The sequence below is a fragment of the Gordionus sp. m RMFG-2023 genome, chromosome 1, assembly GCF_954871325.1.
Source record: "Gordionus sp. m RMFG-2023 chromosome 1, tfGorSpeb1-WG-v2, whole genome shotgun sequence".
NCBI lineage: Eukaryota > Metazoa > Nematomorpha > Gordioida > Chordodea > Parachordodidae > Gordionus > Gordionus sp. m RMFG-2023.
Genome location: NC_088775.1, coordinates 20,550,056 through 20,574,249, shown reverse-complemented (window position 1 = coordinate 20,574,249; position 24,194 = coordinate 20,550,056). Strand labels below are relative to the sequence as shown.

Sequence of the window (24,194 nt, the reverse complement as noted above, 5' to 3'; positions counted from 1 at the left end):
TCACTTTTTTAGAAGAACTTATACAAGTATTATTTTTATTTTAACAATATTTTTCTTCAAATATATAATATTTGTCATAATTTTCATAAAAGCAATAATATTTTAATTAATATATTAATATTTTTACTTTTTTCAGAAGAGCTTAATCTGAGTACTAAAACAACTGGACCTATGCAACCAATATTAGGTGCATATCCATATACTGGATAGGGGAAAGATAGAAGATGTTTTCAACGTCAGTGGTAGAAATCCTTTCCTTGGATTATGTTTCTGCGAAAAATTATATAAATATTTGAATATATTGACAATACAATAATATATAAGATCTTAATTGCTTTTATCATATCACTTTTATTTTCTAGATACTATATAATTCATTTCTTATTTGGCATCCTTACCATATAAATAACTCAAGGCTTTAATAATTCGCATAATTTCTTCTAAAGATTTTTATTTTTGTTTTATCAATTTATCCAACATTATATATTCTGATATGATTTAACATCGTGAGTGTCATGGCTATGACTGAAAATTAACCAGCAGCATCTATTATTATTTGTTTGACTATATAATTTAAGATTATTACTACAGCTGCTGAGAGCATATGATTGCATATTTTAGATAAGCAAAACTTATCAACTGTGTGGTCATTTATATATCATTAAAAATGGAAGATAATCTTTTAGAAATTTAATATCTCACAACAATTTTCTCTATTACTTATCTAGTTTCCATTATGTCATCTAAGAGGAAGCTCTAATCACCATATAGTTTTATGATTTGGATTAGTCGTTTATATTTTCTTCTTCAAGAATTGCTGATTTGTTAGGCATGTAAATTTTTCCTTATTAGTCCATTCTACAAAACATTGCTTAAAAGGGTAACAGAGAGTTATATTAGTTTCAATGTAGGTTGCTAAGAATTATATTGCCTTATGTGTTTTTAAAAACCATTATCAATTGAGGCATATATATTAATTAACCTTTTTTATCAATTGTAATTCTTTAGACGCAAAATTTTTTATATCGGCAAAAATATTTTATACTGTAATAAATAGATTTTGTATTAAATAATATTATTTTTAGAAATATCTTGTATTGTTTTAATTTATATGCCATTTTATTTTGTATGCATAAATTAATAATTGACAAAATATAAAATTCAGAAGTAATTTTCAGAGTTAGCTAATTTTAAAAAATTATTATATAGTAATATAAAACCCAGCCGATCCCGCAAATTGGGGAGTATGGGGGGAGAAGCCTCCCATACAAATTTTTTTAATTGAGCCCCCTGAGATTGTAAAGGCTAGAGACGCCCCTGATTTTTTATGTATAGCCGTTGTGCAGTTGAGAATTATTGCCAAAATAATTTCTATTAAATTCAAAACAAAAAAAGAAAAAGTAACATATTCTGCCCCAAAATGACATTTTTACTATAATAAATTAATAAAAAAATAATTCTTTAAAATAAAAATAAACGACTCATCCTGAGTCTTACAATCATCAAATGCGCGCCGATGTTATCACACCAGATTATTGCGCGATAAAAATATAATGAATTTACACAAAAAAAAATATATATCAAAATAATAATAATAATAAATATCAAACATGACATCATGAAATTGATATGGATAAATATTACACATTTTTTAACAATAAATATAATAATTTTTAGTTGATAATAATGTATTAACTTTAAATAAATTGTATAGTTTTAGGATACAATTTATACAATTATATTATAATTGATTGATTATCAAAAATGTACTTTCGATATTCGATGAATATATAAACATATTATTGTTAAAATTAAATTATTTTTTGATTATTTTATTTTGTTATAATAAAATTATATTTTATTCTTATACTTTTATATCTTAAACACCACATTACAATTAAGTTTAAAGAGTCATATTAAATTAAAAGGTTAAAGAGACAAAGTTTGCCTAACTAAGACTCGAAGATATTTTGAAGAAAAATAAAGAAGCATCAACATCTAGTCAATTCCATATTCCAGAATTCTTTAAATCGAATGTATATAATTTAAAACTCATCTTAAAAGTAAAAAATTTGTCGATCATAATAAAAAAAGAGATCAAATAAAAAATTTCCATTACCCAACTAATTTAAAGAGCATAAATTACATAACTTATTGATAGTTTGGCAAAAATATTTAAGAATATCTCAAGCATCCTACATCAAAATAATTTTTATACCTAAAAAGAGGGTAAGAAACTATTATAGATTTTTCGATCAAATTAAAAGATATTTGCTTACTTTGCAATTTTAAATCGCCTATTGAGGAACTTTGAAATACTTTTATCTTAGGAGTAGGGTTGCCTGAGTTGGATAAAGAGCTTCGGTCAAAGTATACAGAAGGCAATATCACTTTTTAATATACCATGCGTCGAGCGATCGCAATGTCTACCTTGGAAAATAAAACCCAGGTATAAGTTAACTAAATCATTAAACATAAACCGACCGAAGGGCCCAAAAACACATATTTTAAGAATAATAGTTATAATAACATTAATAAATTTAATAATAATAATAATAATAGTTATAATGCCAACAAATTCAATCAAAATAATTATAAATCTAGTTTTAAACTTAACTTCATACAAAATCAAATCATATGCTTTTGATGCAGCACAAGCCACATAGCAAAAGATTGTAGAACTCATGCCATAGAGTAAGTTCTACCATGAACACCTCATCTGTCGTTTCCTAATAAAGCTACTATTCATGTGAAGATAAATTGTTTGCGGTTTACAATGGAATTCGATACCGGTGCTGTGATAAATTTAGTTTCCTGGATACACATTGGTATATCATCACTATCGCCTGCATATAAACTAGTAGGGTATAATAATATAAAAATCGAAATGTTGGGTAAATGTATAGTGAAAGTTGAAGTAAAAAACATTTCTAAATTTTTACCTATTAGGGTAGTTAAAGGAGAGAATTCCCTTATTTTTGGAATGCCTTTTCTTAGAGAATTCGATATAAAACTTCCGGAAGAAGTTTGGAAAAATATAAATATGAATGTTCCCACTTTAAGTATATTGCATCGAAATTTCTTCAAGTTTTTTTAAAAAAAAACACCAACAAGCAGTTGTCCACATACAACCAAACACATTATTAGCAAGAAGAGTTGCATATCCACTGCATCGAACCGTTGACTGAGTAAGGCATAATTTTAGACAAAGGCGTTATCGAAAAGCTGGTTCCAACAATAACTTCAATCACTTGGGCTACGAACGTTTAATATCTTAAAGAAATCCTGTGCCTTGCGGATATGCTGAAATTTTCGTTTAACAATCAACAAATATTTAGCGATAGATAACGATTTGCTACAAACTTTCGTCGACCTGATAAATAGGATCACGGGTGGTAAAATATTTTCGACGATAGATTTAAGAGATGCATTTCTACAATTCACAGAATGTTACATGCTGGAGAGTTATATTTACTCCCCCCCCCCCTCCTCACACATTCTTTATGAATTATTGCTATTTCAACCCTTTCCTTTCGTAATGCAATGTAAGGTTTTGTATTCCATATAAGGAAATAATTTCCCAATAACAAGTATAAATCTCAGCATACCTTTAATTTTCCCCAAGTAACATACATTTTTTTGAATTTTTTCTTAATCGATTCATGAAGTGATATTGTTTAATTTCTCAGTTATATTTTAATAGATTTTTTTTTTGTTAATACGATTATCTTATCTTCAAATTGTTTATTTTATAATATCAATAGTTTTTGTTAATTGTATTATATATTTTATTTAACTTTTTACCATTAATTAAAAATCTTTTCTTATATAAAGATTACTTTAAATTTGTTTTACGGAAACCTATATAAAGTTTGTTTAAATAGATTCCTAAATCCCATCAAAATATAGTTGTCCCCACCAAGGCTGCTGTAGATAGACCTGTGATCCGCCGGCAATTTTATTCACGCCGGAACAGCCGCCGATTGAGATCAGCAGCGTGAGCCGGCTAGCCGCCGATTTTTCTTATGGCGGCGGCGCGGCGTATATAATATTTAGAATGTTGTTTAATTATATTTATATATTAAATTATTATTATTTAAATTTGAATATTAACATTAATATAATAAAACATGAATTGTATTCTATTGCTTTATATAATAGAATAGTGTATATCATTTACATTCATTCATACACCATATTCATTTCGGCTATATTAATTATTTTTATGGATTTGCGCGTTTTAAACCACCCTATATACAATTATGAAATAACAACTCTCTCTACTAATCAAAAATCAAGTTATGTGTGGAAGTACTTTGGAAATCTTATTTTGAAGAATGAGAATAAGAAAAGCACGATAATGCCTGATTATATTTATTGTGAACCTTGTTTAAAATTGGGGAAAAAAGATGAGGAAGATTCGGATAAAAATAATCCATTTTCACAGTAATTTATTTTAATTTTAGACTTATATTTATATATAATTTATATTTTAGTTATGATATCAAATGCTATAGCAAAAATATAAGTACGAGTAACCTTTCTCGTCACTTAATTAATGTGCATTAAATATCAGAAAAAACTAATAATAAAAATCCATTCAAACTCTAAAAATGTTTCTAAAGTCAACGCCAACATGTAGCAAGAATATAAAAGATAAAAAATGGCTCTTATGTTAGTATTAATGTTTATTAATATTCATTTTAAATTTTTAATTGGTTTGTTAAATTAATTTTATTAAGCTCTATTTGTTTTGCCAGCTCTTATTTTGAGAACTTTTTAATGTACAAACTTAATATATAATATATTAAAATAAATATGTAAAACTTTAAAATAACTAAATTTTTAGTTTGTTTATTGTCAGCTCTATTTTGAGATCTTTTTAATGCATAATTTAAATTTATTAAAATAATTATGTAAAACTTTAAAACAACTAAATTTTTAGTTTGTTTATTGTCAGCTCTACTTTGAGATCCTTTTAATGTATAAACTTAATATATAATTTAAATTTATTAAAATAATTATGTAAAACTTTAAAACAACTAAATTTTTAGTTTGTTTATTGTCAGCTCTATTTTGAGAACTTTTTAATGTACAAACTTAATATATAATTTATTAAAATAATTATGTAAAACTTTAAAACAACTAAATTTTTAGTTTGTTTATTGTCAGCTCTATTTTGAGATCTTTTTAATGTATAAACTTAATATATAATTTATTAAAATAATTATGTAAAACTTTAAAACAACTAAATCAAATTTTTTATTTGTTTTTTAAATATCTTTTTTCTAATAGGGCGAAATTATGTTTTGATGTGCTGCTTAGATTTATTGCCATTTGATTCTATAAGCAATAATGGGATGACAGATTTTCTAAAGGCTTAAAATTTAAATAAAATGATTATTAAAAAATAAATTGCCTAAAAAAATAGAAATATAAGATAAATGATTCCTCATCAGAATTGCCTAATAGGACAACTATTAGGCTGCATTCATAGTGGAGATGGATCCGTTTTTACATCCGTTCCGTCAAAAGTCAAACTCATTAAAAATGATATAAATGTTCATAGACTATAAAAAAATTGTAAGTAACGTTATAACGCTCTATAAGATTAGCCGGATCAAAAAGTCAAAATGTTTTGACTTCAAAATTTGCCGGATCCGTTTTTAAGACGGAAGGTATCGGAACGGACGCACTATGAACATATATATCATTTTTAATGAGATTGACTTTTGACGGAACGGATGTAAAAATCGGATCCATCTCCACTATGAATGCAGCCTTAGTCGGGCAGCACTTGATGATGTATATTGTTCTATAAAGGCACATGTTTTAAACCTGATTGATGCTGGTCCAAAATTCTGTTCCATTACTTTTGATTTATGGACCGATCATTTCAAGCGGCGAAATTATATTACATTTAGTCTTCATCATTTAGATGAAAATTTTGATTTAAAATATTTTACCCTGGCAACCCGAAATGTGACTCAAAAGCATACTGGGGAAACCATATTATCGGAGATTGATGGTATCGAAGAGGAGTTTCATTTAAAAGCCTAAATAATACAAATGGTAACTGATGCAGGGGCAAATGTCAAAAGAAGCGTCAGATTGGGGGATTATGAGCATCATTTACGCTTAGGCCATGGACTACATAATATGGTTACAGTTGATGGCATAAAAAAAGTTGCCAGAATTGATAATCTCCTTAAAAAAATTAGAGAAATTATTTCAGCCCTCAGATATCGAGTAGCTGATTTGGAATGTGAAATTGAAGATGAGCATCGTAAATGTCTCCAGTCAATTTATGAGACAGGTCATATCTTGGATATTGATGATTCTGATCCATACCTTGATGACCATTTTGATAACGAAGCGGATAATAGAAATTTCATCACACCAACCAATCTATATAATACAAAAACGTTAAAATTAAATTACCCTACCCGCTGGCACAGCATATTAATTATACTAGAAAGTGTTCGTAGCGTGAACAAAAATCCTATTAATAATGTTTTGAATAAAATAGGAAAACAATGTTTAAAACTTTTTAATAATGAATAGGATATGATTGACGAGCTTTATGCCGTATTAATTCCATTTCGAGAGTCGGTGGAATTTCTTTCCTCCCAAAAGGGATCGACTTAGGGTTATTATTTCGCAGTGAAATTGAAACCCACATACAGATCAATATATCTGATTCCTCAGATATTATTTGTTTAAAAGAAAATATGCAAAAAAAGCTTGACCATAGGTTTCCCATTATTGAACTTCAAGTTATTTTATATTTTTATTAATAAAATTATATTTTGAACATTAGATATTAGCGACTCTCCTTGATCCCAGATTTCAAAATCTGAAAATTGTGTCAGAATATTTAAATTCAAATTCTACTACATCATTGCAATTTTTAACAAGACATTTAAAACTTGTAGAAAATAATAAAAATGCACAAAGTGAAATCCAAGTTGAAGATAATGGGGAGACTTCCAGTTCTTATATCGCCAAAATAGCTCGTAAACATTCTATTCCAGGCAGTGATTATAACAATATAAGTAATTTAGAACAAGAATGCCATATTTTACTAAGCCAAAATAATAGCCCAGAAGAGGATGCATTAACCTTTTGGAAGAAAAAGCAACTGGAACTTCCTAGGCTTGCTAATTTAGCTAGGAAGGTTCTTTGTATACCTGCAACCAGTACACCCAGCGAAAGAATTTATTCCATTGCTGGATTAATACTCAATGCAAAAAGGACTTCTTCATGTCCCACCAATCTTGATAAAATTCTATTTATTTATGATAATTATAATTTAGCTAAATCTGAATTCTGATTTATTATATTTCTTACTTAATATTTTGTTTGCATTCCAAATATATATTTGTTATAATAAAAATCAATAGAATATTACTAATATGTGTTGTTTATGTGACTCTGATCTGAGTGAAAATGCAATTCCTTAGTCTATTTCTGAGAATGAGAAAATACATGAATTTAAATTGAATTGAGACAGGAAATAATTTAAGAAATAAACTATGTTAACAATGTGTTAGAAAAGAGCGCTAAATTATAAAAAAATGTAATACATTGATTTATAAATTAAATTTATTAAAAAAAATTTTTTAAATAAATATCGCGCCACCGCCACCGACAATTTAGTAGGCGGCGGTAAAATCGGCGCGCCGCCGAACGCCGATAAAAAATTTAAAAAAAACCGCCGCCGTCAATTGAGACATCGGCGCACAGGTCTAGCTGTAGAACGTTTTATTACTCTAGGGAGGCTTATTTTTGAAGGGAAACAAACGCCCTAATTTAAATGGAAATTTGTGAATAGTTTATTATTAAAGGCAAATAAAAATTTACTAAACCCAAATTTTTTAAAAATAGTCAGTGCATATATATATATGTGATATTCTGATATTTTATGTCGGTGTAAATATATTTTATTCTCCGGATTTATTACAGTTCAATTATATATTTATATAAATAAATTGTATATTACTTTTAAATATCATTGATTTTTAAATCATAATTTGCGTTATATATATGATGTGTAAAGTAACTTATAATGTAACTAGTTACTTTTTAAATATAACGGTAACTAGTTGCATTTAAACAGATGTAACTAGTAAATAGTTACCTTTTCATCAATGTAACTTGTTAAGTTTCAAAAGTGACTCTTAAAAACACTAGTTGCGACGTATATATTTCAAAAATTATTATCGCCGTAAAGAAACAGCTGTAATATCGATAGTGCATAATACCGAACCGCTTGAACAAAACGCGTTAATATAAATGAGGCCTATATGAGATATAGTATATAAAAATTTACTATCCTCAAAATAAAAAATTAACTTGTCTCTGGATGTAGCTTTGATATATTTATAATTTTGTAGCGGTATAAAAGTAGTAAATAGAGTTGTGGTATCTTTGGAAAATGTAATACCAAAATAATATAGATTGGTTACGGGGAAATTGAAAAGAATTACAATACATACTTTTTTACCCTCAAGGGCTAAAGTTATACAATTTTTTGGTAAATTAATATTCTAAATACGCTTTTTATACTTGGAAATAGAAAAGTGAATCGTCCATCTCATATGAATTATATATAAATTATAAGAACTTTTTTTTAAATGTGAAATTTTTTTAAAAATTAAATGTGCTTATTGTATTGTTTATTCGTAAATTTTTCTACGCACTTTCTTAAATAGAAGAAGAAATTTTTGAGATGATTTCATAGAAATAGAAAATTAAGAAAGGGTTTAATCAATTTTAAAGAAATAGAAACCAGCATTCTTCTAGACATCAATATAAATTATGAAAACGCTACATATATCTTAATTATATTTCCCAGATTTACTTTTTAGTGTATTAAATAATTCACGGTCATGATAAACCCTTCATAATTTGCAGAATTTGATGGAAGGGGGGGGGGGGGGTCATGCATTCACTAACAATATAATAGTCAAACATGTGGCCACCCTATTAATTAATTTATTACTGATTTTATGGAGTTAGAGAGCCTATTAAGATAGCTCTTATTGAAATGGGAAAGTGAAAAACTTCTCTTCAGGCGAATACGCCCTATTGAACTTGTTATATTTGCATTAGAATAAATCCTCAGATAATTTAATTATCCTTGAATTATATGGAACCTCTTTCTAAAAAATGATTTTAATTTAGTTGACACTATAAAAATGGCAGTAAGTTAAGAGCTTAAAGAAACTAGTCAAATGTTGATGAGAAATTTTATAAATTATGTGATTGCTCAGTTCAAAACTTTGTTGATATTTACATATCTCAATTCGCAATATGACAAGTCCATTGTTCAAATATTATTGTAGGATCAGTATAATAATATGATAAAATAAATCTCTTTATCCCACCTTTTTTAGTGTTCTTTAAAACTTTGATTTAGTCGATATAATATGCCTCTAGATTTCGCCAAAGGCTGGCTAAACCATTCTGCATTTGGAGAAATTTTATAAGTAATATAATTTACGTAAAATATTAATTTGTCGGGTTTAAAATCGGCAAATTGAGGGTTTTAACACTACCCATTTGGATAATTTTTAAATCAAATAAATCATCAAGCATTCCTTACAAATCTAAGAGTTATTTCTTAACATATTTGAATTATTATACCACTATATCATAGCACTTACAAAAATTAAGTTTAATTGAGAAAGATTTTTCGTAATAATCATAATAATCTTTACCTCAGAAAATAAATTTGGAAAGGCCATTTTATATATATGCAGGTATTTTTACACCAAATACTTGTAATCATTGAAAAATTTACTCAATTTTCACGGATCGCATATATTTCTTTCGCAAATAAATACCTTACTCTTTTATGTAATGCAATATTTTTAAAATATATTTGTGTATTAATTCATATATTCGACATTTGAATTTTTAAATATAATTTATATATTAGAATTTGGGTCATTTTTCCTAATCAATAATTCATATAAATTTATATACAAATGATATTTTTGTAAAGAAATAATTTCAAATGCCAGTATATAGTAATATTTTACAACCGCATTTTGATTTCATATTAGATATTAGAAATTGCCAATTTTTTTAGACACTAGTCCTAATAAATTTACAAAATTTTAGATGTTTATTAACATTTTTAGAATATTTTAAAAATTGTTACCCTCCAAATGAACATGTCTGATTATGCATTTTAGAATATATAGTTGGAAAAAAAGCTATAATTTTTCATTAATAAACATAGTGAATATTTACATTTTTAACATATTGGCCTATATTATTTTAGTAAATAAATATATTTATTTATCTACAAACAAAAAATGTATCTATCTGCAAACAAAAAATGTGACATTTTTTATACAAACCGAACATTTGACATCACAGCACCACTGGAACTTGCAATGGCAACGTTGTTTAAGTGTAATAACCTTTTTCTCGTCACCACGCCCGCAACATAAATTGCGACAGACAGAAGAACCTCCATTTAAATTATTTTTATGCGGGCTGTCATTATCGTATATTGAGGATGCAAGAAAGTAAAACATTGTTAAATCACTCATGTCGCCGCCATGGAATGATATTATATTATCCAGCTCATCAAAATTATTATCATCGTCCAAATCAGAATTTGAGGGAAGAGATGATTGAAATGCCTGTTGATTATTATGAAGGTCATGAGGATATTGAGAATTAAAATCAATGCCACATATTCTACCTTTAGTCCCGCTAAAGCCTATTCTCGGATCGGTTATACAAAAATCAGGAGATTTTTTTAAATAAACGAGGTCTGATGCTGTTGGAACTTTTATATCGTATTTCGAATTATAATAGTATCCTTGTGATTTTGCTCTCATCCCTTTGGGACTTAAGGAAACTTGTAAACTGCTCAGACCATTGAGCCGCACTCTTGTAGCATTATCGTATTTTTCTTTAAGCAATCGCCCAATTTTTCTAAATGGTCCTAATTGTGGCCAACACGTTTTAGTACTACAAGCCCCTGATACCCCATGACATTTGCAATTTATTTGTGTTGTATGATAGACTGCCTAAATAAATAAAAATATTTATAGATATATGATTAAAATGCATTAAAAGTGATGTGAATAAAATATATTCAGTAGCGTCAAATATTTTTTAAATTTAACTATTAAATTAAAATGCCTCATCCTAAGCGATATTAAAAAATTATATAGGAGATATGAAAATTTTTACTTCCAAATGCTGATCAAATGCAGAGTCATTAATAAAAAAAACTATATATATTAAACAATTAAATAAATGTTTTTGTGTTAAAGCATATAATGGGACAATGTGAAAATCTTTCAGGAGCCTAGGGGAGATATCGCAATGTTCACAGAATGGTTTTTTATATATGTGCACTAAAGATCTGCAAAACCAGTCCAAAAGCCCATTAGCCCGGGAAAAGTTAAAATAAATAACGGGCCGGGCAATTCATACATTGATATTTTAGGCTTGTGCCGAATAATATATATATAAAACTAGGGAAGACCTCACAAATCTCCAATTTTTCGTAAAATTTTAATATTTAAATTTTGATACATTTTTTTTGAATATCAAGCTATTTCAATTAGATTAATACTATTTGAAAATAAATTACAATATAATTATTTCTTTGTATTTTATTGTATATATTTTTATATAGTATGTTTATTTATTTAAAAATTTTATTTACCAATTTAATATCAACAATAAATATATTAACTCTGTCATATATTGATTTACTATTCTGCGGCTATTTTTTACGAATATACATAATCATTTTAATTTATCTTAAAAAACATTGTGCTCAATATCTGTTTGACTTCACTTTATACATTTCTTTTTATCATTTACAAAATTACTTTTAGTTATATATTATTATTATCTAATTTTATCCAATAAATAGTGAGCAAATCTCTATTTGATGCTGTTTAACTAAAATACGAAATATATAAATAATATAATAAATTTTTTAAAACAAATTAAAAATTATTATTAAAAAACGAATTTAAAACCGTTCATTTAAAATACAATTAGCGATTATACTAATACTAGATCCCCAGGCCTGCAAAAAAATTTGTTTTAAGTCAATGTCTGATCCATAGTTGATAATAGAATTCCCAAGCTTCCAAGCTGATAATAATTTTGAAAAATTTTCTCTAAGCGGAGTACAATATAATTCATAAAAATATTTTCCAAGCCCAACCCCACCCATAATAATTTTAAAAAAATTTTCTCAAACCTGGCCAACGCGTAATAATTTTGAAATTTTTTTCTCAAGCCTGGAGATAGGTAAATCTCTAAAAACTATATTCATTTTTTATTCTTTTAATCCTGCTCAATCCTACTTCAGACCAAGACCAACTCACCAGGACTAATAGTGAATACTATTTTTAGAGTAAAAATATATTTAAATTAGCTTTTACCTGAGACCCATATAAATATTATGCCTAATATCTAATATAAAAAAATTTCCGACAGGTTCATGCTCATAATCATATCGAGAAAATTTTCTCAAGCCCGCCAAAGACCATAATAATTTTGGTAGTTAAGAACTGAAATAAAATATGTAAAGGTCATAATTCATTTAAAAATACAATCAGAATATGAAAGTTGCATGAGCCTTGGTTTTTTGATCAGGCCTAGCTATGTCTGCAAAAAAAAAATTTCAGGCCAATGTCTAACCCATATATAAAACTCAAAAATCTTCAAGCATCTCTATTTTAAATTTTATCCATTATACAAATTTAAATTTTGATATTTCTAATACTCTTAATGCTCACTGTATTGCAACAATTTTACTACTTTTTCTCCTAAATTTTACATACACACAAACTAAATAATTACCCTTAATAAACGGCAAAATTTTAAAAATATAGCTATTAATTAATATTTTAAATTTAATTATATTCCAGTTGGTGCATATGCGTAAAGATTACACCTTTGAAACGGGAGGTTTGAGATTCGATTCTCGTAGATAGCAAAAAATTAACATTACATAATATAGTCTCCTTAAATTTTAAATACATTAGTAAGATACGAAAACGATCGTGTTTTGATTATGGAGATTATATATATTAGATAACGGAGTATGTAAAAATAAAAAAGAAACAACTGAAAATATTAAATTTAAAAAAACAGTTAAGAGATATTTACTTGCATGCAATATGGAATCATGAATAAGTCCTCACCAAAAACACCAAAGTATTGGTGACAAGTGAGATAAAAATTACGTTAGTGATGTCTGATTTGTTTATTTTCAAGCTGCCTTATTAATTTTTGAAGCATTTCTGTCGGATCGTACAGAAAAATTGATGCATGCGAAATCCCAAGCTATTAGAAGGCCAAGGTATTAGATTGATATCATAGTATTAAATTGTTTATGATATGATCCATATAATCCAATCTAATATATATAATCTCCATAATCAAAAAATGATCGTTTTCTTATCTTCCTAATGTATTTAAAATTTAAGAGGACTATATAGTGTAATGTTATTTTTTTGCTCTCTACGAGAGTCGAACACGCCTCCCGTTTCAAAGTCGTATGTTTTAAGCATGCACCAACTTGAATATAATCAAATTTAAAATATTAATTATATATATATTAATTAATAGCTAATATTTTTAAAATTTTGCCGTTTATTACCATATTGGCTGACGGGGTTGAAGGGTAATTATTTAGTTTGTGTGTATGGTACTAAATATACTTTATTAATAAATTTTATATAAATATTAAAATTTAGGAGAGAAAGAGGTAAAATTTTTGCAATGTATACCGTGAGCATCATAATTTAAATTTGTGATGGAAATCATATTGGATAAAATTTAAAATAGAGATGCTTTAAGATTTTTGAATTTTAAATATGGGTTATACATTGGCCTGAAAATTTTTTTTTGCAGCTGCAAAAAAAATTTTGAAGCCAATGTAAAATTTTGAAGAATCTCTATTTTTAATTTTACCCAATATAATTAATTCCTAAGTGATCTGCATCGGGCCTAATTTTTCAAGCCCGGCCCGGCTCGAAATTTTTTTAAAAAGTTTTGCCGGCCCGGCCCGAACCCGAAATTTATTTTAAAAAAATTTACCGGCCCGGCTCGGCCCGAATTTATTTAAATATAGAAATTAATTTTTATAATTACTCAAAAAAAAGACATATGTTATATGGCGTTTAGTTTCAATTAATTTTATCAAAAATTTTTATTTTACATAAAAAATTCAATATAAAATTGATAAATTTAGATATATTTAAAAAAATTTCCAAGGTCCGACCCGACCCGACCCGGCCCGATTTTTTTTAAAAATTAAGCCCGGCCCGATTATTTTAAATAGAATTAGGCCCGAGCCCGGGCCTAACTTTGCAGATCTCTAATTTCTATCATAAATTTAAATTTTGATATTTCTAATACCCTTAATGCTCACGGGTTACATTGCAACAATTTTACCTCTTTTTCTCCTAAATTTTAATATAAAGCATATTTAGTACCATATACACAAACTAACTAATTACCCCTTAACCCCGTCATTCTTGATGGGTTATTAGCTAGTTATAAATAAAACACAATTCATTTATATAACGCTGTTGTAGAAAGAAATAGCGATAGAGGAGAGATAAAAGAGTTTAAATTGACATTGGGAAAAAATAACGATATTTTGCCTGTTAAATAATTTAATCTCATAATTTATGTATAATATTTTATTTTTCATATGACTACGAATTAAATTGTATAGTTAAGACAATTAAGACGTTATATATCCAACGAAATATTGAGTATCAATTTTAGAAAAATATCCAAAATTGGATAAAAGACATGACACTTAAAAAAAATGTTTAGTCAGAAAAAACAGTTGAAAGGAAGTCATCTATTTGAATAGAGCCATTCAAAAAGAACATAATTTCATTTTATTTGTGAATTTATTTGATTTAGTGAATAATATAGAAAAATAAGAATCGTTTATTAAATGTCTGAGATTTAACAAAAGCAAATTCTGTTGATATGTCCGAATCTAATTCTTGCAAAAAAATTATAAATATTTAAACACACAAGATAATAATTTTTGAATTATAATTTACAAATAATTATATCACATTAAATATATTTATAACTCACTGAATCACGGGGAAATTTTTTATAATATTTTTTTAAAATATTTTTATTTATTTATTTAAAAAAAAAAATTTTTTTTTTATAAAAAAATAATAAATATAAGATCTTCTGGATTTTGGTATAAATTTTTTGATGTAATCAGCGTCTACTTGACAGGATTTTCACTGGATGCAAAACCCCTTCAAAAACCTTTGCCTACCCTTCTAAAAAATTCCCGCCTCCTATTATTTTCACCTATTAATTTATTAATACTCTTTTCAAAGAATTTATAAAGGATAACTTAAATTAATCTATCTCTACTACCAACTATCGATATTTTGTGAATATAAAGAATTTATTTTTTAGAAAATAAATTCAATTAAAACCTCCATTATTTACAATGAATTAATTATTATGGCATTATAAGCTTGCTGAAATATCTAAACCTTTTAATTTACATTTAAAAGGATAGTTTATTTGGAAAACAATGTGTATGATTGTTTGCAATATATAGATTTGGTCGATGAATTGTATTATAATAATACTATAATAAAAGTATTAATTTTTACAGCAATAAATTTTTTCCTATTTCACAAAATTTAATAGATAACCCCCCCCCCCCCAATTTATCCTACCCCCATTAAAACAGCTTCTCCCCCCACCCCCTTATAAAAATAGAATGCAAACTGTTCCTACCCCTCCCGCTCATGTAGACGCTGGATGTAATAATAATTAAAAATTTAATTACTCAAAAGTTTTAAGAATTTTGCATACCTTTTTGGTTCAATTGGCGTAATTTTAGGTTATTTTTTTTATTAAAAAATAATAAATAAATGATCGTCTGGATTTTGGTAGAAATTTTTTAATGGAAGGGGTAAATTAAATATTGATAAATCTTAAAATTAAATATTTTTCCAAGTTATAATAATCTAAATGAAAATGGATATGATTATTACTCTGTCAATCATAGCAAAAACTTTATAGACCGTAATGATATATCAACCCACACTCAACGTAATGCGCGTTTATGGAGGGATCTTAAGGCAAGCATCCCCAGAAATGGAAGAAAATCTTCCTCTCATTTATATATATGTGAATATTCCTATTTTCGTAATATTAAAAATATGTCTAATATAAATAAATTAATTAAATTTTTAAATTATATAATTTATATAGAACTATTTTTGTTTTTCCTTAAAAATATATATCTATAATATCATTGTATATATATATATATGTTTATTCAAATAAATTGATTAATTATATTTTAGTAAGTTGTAAGAATTATGAAAATTTTCACAAATAAAATAGGTTAATGATGCTTACTACCTTAAGGTACTACCTCGAATCCCGGGAATTGTCATGTTTTTTCTCTTAATCTAACTTGGTGGTTCCATCCTTGGGGGATGATATATAGGAGGCCGGACTTGACCAAGTGATTCCGTTATAATATATTAAATAATAAGGGTCTTATAACATTTAAATAAATTTTGGTCGGTATTTAGCAAATTAGGTTGATATTTAGAATATTTCCATATATTCACTTGGTAGTAAGCATCATCCCAAAAAAATATCCAAACTATCTTATATTTATTATTTTTTAGAAAAAACTAAAATTTATAATTATAAACATTAAAACAATTTTTCTTATAAATTTAAATTCAAAAAGACAATTTTTAAGTTCACCTTCTTTGTTTATTATATTATTATTGTCTCTGTTCTTTAAATTCCTAATTGTGTCAATACACCTTCGGTATCAACCAGTACATCGTTACAGAGAAATGGCACCCATAAACTCGGAGCACACAGTTTATGGTAAGTTATGGATTGCGTCTCTAAATATTAATGGAATGAAAAATAAACTAACAGTACTGCTTAGAGATTTTGCATATATGAAATTAGATATAATTGGCATCCAAGAAACCCACTGCCCAGGGAATAATACTGCAGATTTTAAGGATTATAAACTATTTTGTTCCGGTACCACCTCTAATAGCTGGTCAGGAATCGCATTCCTAGCAAACAAAAAAATAGAAAAATCAATTATCAAATTTGTACCCATATCAGAAAGATGCGGCCTCCTATATCTAAACACAAAATTCAAACCGACAATAATTGTAAACATATATGCCCCTCCAAGAAGAAATGAAAGGTTAAATTTTATTGACACAGTCACTACCTTGATTGATTCCCTGCCTTTGAGATATAACATTATAATAATAGGAGACCTCAATCTGAAAATTGGCAAAAGCATAGAATATATTAATACCAATACCATAGGTAACGCAACTATACAACAACCCAACATGAAGATAGTAAAAAATTACTTGATTATTGTAAAACCAAAAATTTCAAAATAGAAAATACTTTCTTTCTCCATCGAGAAATAAATACATACACCTTCGTAAGAGCAAATCAAAAATCTCAAATTGATTTCATTATATCAAATATTCATGCGTGGTTTGATGATGTTATAGTGTCCACTATTATTAAATTGTCAGATCACAGAGCGTTAGTAGCAAAAATGACAATAAAAAATACATGGGGATATCGCGAAGAGATAGACCCAAATATGACAAGAATAAATTTCTTAAAACCTCTCCTAAACCGTAAACAAATAAAAGTAAAATCACAAGAGGATATACAACTTTTTGATCAAATACTGGTCAAGAAGAGAGAAAATTTCCTAAATATAACCTCAAATGGTAACGTAGATATATGTTGGAATCTTTTTAAAAAAGATATAACTGAATCCTATAACATGTTACCCAATATGAATGTATACCTAAGGAGAGAGTGGTTATCAAATGAAACTGTAGGAAAAATCAGCCAGCTTAGAGGAGGCAAAAACTTGAACAGAGAACTATGGAAAGAGATACAGAAATTGCTGAGAAGTGATAGAAGGAAATTTGTGGCAAAAAAAGCGTTTGAAATAGAGAAAGATATGAATGAAAACAGAATATATGAAGCTTATAATAAACTAAAATATTTCTGCAAACTCTACAGTTTCAAGAAGCTACCTTCTTTAGTCTTAGCAAATGGAAATGTAATTTCGGACCAGGATGAACAAATAGCATTATGGTTAGATCACTATATGTCAATCTTTGATTCAAGAAAAGCCGTCTGCCAGACAAACACAAATGTGCATGAAACTCCACCCCCATCCGGTTTCTCCACGGAGGAAATCGAAAAAGTAATTAAAAAACTACGCAATAATAAAGCCCCTGGGCTTGATAATATAACAGCGGAACATCTAAAAACAGCACCCAAAACTGTATCCTCCTTCCTGTTATCTCTATATAACAAAATCTGGGATAGTGGAAAAACGCCTGTAGAATGGAATAAGTCTTACTTATGCAATTTTCCCAAAATAAACGATCCAAGAGAGTTTAAAGACTATCGTGCAGTAGCCCTTACATCTACAGTATCTAAGATTTTCATGGTCCTTCTAAAAAACAGGATCATGTCTTCAATTCCAGACTTACTACCCAAATACATCTGCGCTTATAGACCAAACAAAAATATTCTCGAGCCAATTTTAGCGTTAAAAATAACAATACAAAAATGTTACAAATATAAAATCCCTGCCTTCTTCACTTTTATAGATTTCAGTAGAGCATTCGATACTGTGAATCACGAGGCCCTATGGAGGACACTCTTGGAAAGTGGGATCGAACCCAATATCATCTACATTCTGAGAAACCATTACTCTAAGCTATCTGCCTGCTTTAAAGTAAACAATAAAATATCCCCCACCTTCAGAATAAAAAGAGGTGTGAAACAAGGATGCACTCTATCACCATTACTGTTTAATATCATTATCAGTAAAATTATAAAAGAGGTCCTAGATTGCGCAAATCTAATAGAAATAAGCTCAAACTCAACAATACGTTTAGAAAACAAAATAATATCCTATGCCGATGACATTGTCATCATATCGACTAGCTCTGAAGAAACGAAAGATATGCTATATCTATTAGGAACCCTTAGCCTAAGAATGGGGTTAAAAATAAATTTCAAAAAAACTTGTATTCTCTCTTCTCCAAACGAAACTCAAAATCTAAATTTCACAATCGATGGGAATGATATCAAAATAGTTGACAAAATAAAATATCTAGGCGTCATGTTTGACAACACAGGAGGTTATAAAGAAGAGCTGAAAATAAGAATACAAAAAGCAAGAGGAGCCTTTTATAAATACATGAAAATATGGAAAACAAAAGAAATATCGGTACACACCAGACTGAGAATTTTTAATTCTACAGTTGTTCCAATATTACTATATGGTGGAGATATATGGGAATTGAACAAAACGGAGAACAGGAAATTACAATCATTCATAAATAACTGCCTCCGAATCATTAACGGAATCTTCTACCCGAGAGTAATATCCAACAATAATCTATGGAGGGTATCAAAACACACCCCAATTAACATTACCTTGAAAAAACGACGCATTCAATTCCTCGCCCACATCATAAGGAACTCAGAACATAACCTAGTTCATGATGCAATTAAATGGCTATACACTTATAAAAAAAAAGAATACACTAAATATAAATCCCTATGGTACTATAAAACAATAAAAGATGTTATGGAACTTAACTTAAACATGAAGCAATTCATCAAACTAAATAATTGCAAAAACTCTATCAAAAAACTTTTTCGTATTAAGGATAGATATCTGAAATAAATAATTTCTTAATATTTCTAAACCACTGTGTTGCTACTGGATCAGGACAAGCTAAAACTCAACGGGTATGTACTCTATATTTTAAATGTGTGTTTTTGGAACAATATATGCCAGAACAGAATTTTTTTTTTTTTTTTTAACTTAAAATTAGCCACAACCCACACTTAAAGTAATTAACTTACGTAGCAGTTCTTGGGCATAGGCTCTTTATCTCTGCCCCGCTCTTTCTTTTGGAGCCTATGGACGCCTAAGTGCTTACAAGTACGTGCGGCTTGCCCACAAACGTGTAGAGGGCTCCTCACATTTTTTACTTTCGTACCCAAATTAATTTCGTTTTTCCAATTAGATGGAAGTGAGGAATACCTAGCGTAGCTCTGTTGTTTACTCTACGTCTAGAGGGCATATGCGCTATATTTCACGTATCACGTATTATTTTTTATAAGGCTGCGTCCAAAGTCATTAAAAAAAATAAAATAAATAAATAAATTTTGAGGAAAAAAATAACATAAGCTATTTTTAATGTAAAAATAAAATAGTGTCCTATTTCATTTTTCGGTATTTGTAAAAATTTATTTTTTTTTGTTGAATAAAAATATATTCAAAATTTTGAAATTTTTAGAAGAAAATTAGTAAGTAAAATTTTTAATGATATTAATTTTTATAAATTTAACCAAAACGATTATGAAAATCCAATAAATAAAAATATCAGGGATAACATGGTTGGGAGAAGTGTACATTTAAGATTAGTAAGTGTATATATTATAAATTTTGAAACAATAATTTAATATTTTGACATCACCTTATGTGATTAAATAGAGATTCTATAGAAATTAGGCAAATTTGGGAGGAAAGGCCAGGACTATGAAAAAATTTTGAAATAAAATCAAACATATAACTTCAATTATGATCAATTGAAAACAAACCCTTTGCAATTTATTTTTACCATAATTTAGCCAATATTAACTTTAGAAATTAATGTAAAAAGAATAATAGGGTATGATTTATTAAGATATTGACTATTTATATAGAAAATATTTACTAAGTTTTATTGAGCTAATATTTTGACATCACCTTATGTGATTAAATAGAGATTCTATAGAAATTAGGCAAATTCTTTATATATTAATATATTTTTTAGTGTCTGAGTATAATTTTATGGAGAGCACAGAAGCCTCTGGTGTAAAAGTGACCTAAAATTTAGAGATTCTGTAGAAAACAAGCGAATATGGGAGGAAATAGGAAAAACCTATAGCTTGAATTATGATCAAGTGAAGAAAAAATTTTTAGCAGTAAAGGCTAAATTTAATAGGTTATATTTTCTCACCCGGCAAAAATCAGGTAAAAATAAAAAATTTATTTTTAAATTATATTATATTTTAGGTTCTGGATCTGGAGTTCTTAAAGGGAAAGATGTCATATATATTGAAAATTATTCATGGTTGAAGGAAAATGTTGAAAATATTACCAAATTTTCTGAGTCAAGCTTGATATTGACACAGACAAATGCAAAATATTAAAAGACAAAAATATAAAATTGATTTTAATTAGGAATATGAAAATAGCCATCTGGGAACAGTATTATATTTGTATTAAAAAGTAATTTATTTTTAGGCAGAATCATATCTGAATCAAATTGCTAATCCAGTATTTGAATTGGATGCTGTACATTATTTTACTATTATTTTATATTTATTATTGAATAATAGTTAGATCAAGATACCACAAACAAAGAGAATGAAAACCCAATTATCATTAAAAATATTCCAACTCCTATATTAAAAAGGAAAAAATTAAAAGTTATAGAATCTGAAAGAACACAGATTCTAAAGGTAAAATAATAAATAACACTATATATTATTTAGAAAAATAGAAATATTAGATTCAAATAAAATGGAATAGGTCTATGTTGCAATCAATACATATCGACCCTAGCCATACGAATTTTATCAGTACCACCAACAAGTGCAGCATCCGAAAGAATATGGTCCTCCTTTGGAAATATTCATTCTAAATCTAGAAATAGAATAAAAAAATTAGTTTATATAAGAGCCAATCTACATTTTATGGGAAAGGAAATTTCTGAAAATGACAAATTGCTGGATTCCAGAATTTCAAGCTCTGATCTGGAATCATTTTCATCTTCAAACGAAGATAATTAACTATTCAAAATTAATTGTTTAAATATTATTTAGTCTATATATAATATTTCAAATAAAACATGTAAAGTAATTGCAAATTAGTTGAAAATAATTTATATTTGTTTAATTATAATGTTTATAATCTATATATTTTCAATAAAACATAAAAAAAAATCAATATTGACCTGTAAAGTATTATAAAAAAGATAGTTTCACGTTTTTCCCCTATTTCCCATTATTTCCCGTTTTTTCCCCAAATTTCCCCGAAATATAGTTTCCCGGGAAATTTACATCCCTAATTATAATATATACCTTAATTCCATATATCTATGCCTATTTCTATGTTGAGTCGTTTCTTCAAATATTATATAATAAATAACTAATAATTAATTCATATCAAGCATTTTGAATATTTTAATTTTTATTTTTTTAAAACTTAAATGTGTCCAAAGTGTTTTGTTATTAATTTGTGAAAATTTTAAAATTTTAAGTATTTTTTCAAATGAATTTGGACGCAGCCTAAAATAAATAAATAAAAAAAATATTAAAAAAAAAAATTAAAAAAATATAATATTAAAAATTTCCCCGTGATTCAGTGAGTTACCAATATATATAATCGCTTTGCTTCGCCATATCAAGGAATCAATATTTTCCAGATAAAATGATTGCAGGGAAGGTTATTTTTACCGCCATTCTAGTTTCATTATGGGATCCCTACCTTGTAGAAAAGATACTAATATTTTTACATTTTAACCCTAATTTAATTGCATATTAATGCATTTCTTATAATGGATAATAGAATTTATAAGATAGCAAAGCCTTATATAATATTTTTTAAAAATTTGGTACTGATTTGCAGGCAGAGACCAAGGCTTAAATTCATATGTATGTCAGTGCGCATAATGATGAGTTTTTGGCCTATTTTTCCTATATTCCTAAAAGATGCCCTTTTAAAATATTTGCCCTATCATATGCTTGAGCAATACAAATAGCATTTATAGAATTGTTATTTAGAATGTTTATTTGGGTATTTGTCAATGACCATTAACGTTTTTTAAAGAATATAAAGGATTCTATTTGTGTTTTTGTTTTATCAATTTATTTAACATACACACTAAATTGCTCATGTGAGTTTACGTAAAGAATGTCATCAGCCATGACAGCAAATAGCCTACTTCAATTAATTATGAAACTATTGGCTTTAAGATTGTTCTCCCTGCTTCTGAGATCATTTGATTTTGTGATTTGGGTGAACAACAATGTACATTACCTAGTGGTTTATATACCATTAAAAATGGATCAGATTCTTTCATCATGTCCTAGCTCTAATTTACCATATAGTTCGAATTAGTCTATTATATATTCATTTTCAAGAATTGTTTATTTGGTTAGAGCTACAAATTTTTTCTTAATGATCCCTTTTATCATTGATTGTTTAAAGTAGTTAGAATTATATTTATGGTTGACTTTTGTTAATGAATAAGTTGGTAAGGATTCTTTTGCCTTGCGATATTTTTGAAGACCTATATAATAAAAGTATTCATGTTTAGGCTGTAATTTAAGATTTCCCTTGTTACTGAGAGGAAATAATAAATATTTTGCTTCAATTATTCAAATCTCTTACATTCTTAAACTACTTTTATAATGCTATACTCAAAATATTTTATTAATCCGCAATGGCAAATATTTAAGACTATGTGATATTATAATAAAAATTATGTATACATCCATAAAGTTCTATAATAAATTACTCGTGTTAGAATATTTATTTTGACATTAACAAAATGTCTTATATTTGTACTTTTATCATTTTTATTTTTTTGAAACATATGTATATAATGTATAAGCATAATACATAAAAATGAGAGAATTCGAATACTAGTTCAGAGTTTGCAGATCATAATGTAAACCGGGGTGGCCTAGTGGGTTATGATGTAGTCTTGGAAACAGAAGGTCCCAGGTTCAATCCTGGTAAGGAGCATAAAGGTTTTTCTTCGATGACTAATGTGTAAAGACATATGGTAAGATAAATTTCGGAGCTTAGGGATGACACCCCGGTCACCGACAGGCTGCCTGTCCAATAAACAAAAATGAAAGAAAACAAATATGACTCATAAAAGGTGGTGACTTAAATGCGCATGTGGAAAAAGCAAGAGATAGCTACAAAAGGCATCATGGTGATTTTGGATATGAAGAAAAAAATGATGAAGGAGCATGTACTAAAATTTGCGCAAGCCTTCGACCTTGCCTTAACCAACACCTACTATAGG

At 27.5% G+C, this 24,194-nt stretch overlaps 1 protein-coding gene across 2 annotated transcripts in view; it reads right to left on the bottom strand.

Moving 5' to 3' along the window:
- Positions 1 to 10,281: 10,281 nt before the first annotated feature.
- The window catches only part of LOC135927542 (protein Wnt-5a-like), a 38,235-nt gene continuing 24,322 nt past the window's right edge, over positions 10,282 to 24,194 (bottom strand). For both annotated transcript variants that reach the window (XM_065463593.1, XM_065463601.1), the window contains one exon: positions 10,282 to 11,051. In XM_065463593.1, the coding sequence (XP_065319665.1) occupies positions 10,332 to 11,051 (720 nt within the window). In that variant the 3' untranslated portion in view covers positions 10,282 to 10,331. The remainder of the gene's footprint in view (positions 11,052 to 24,194) is intronic.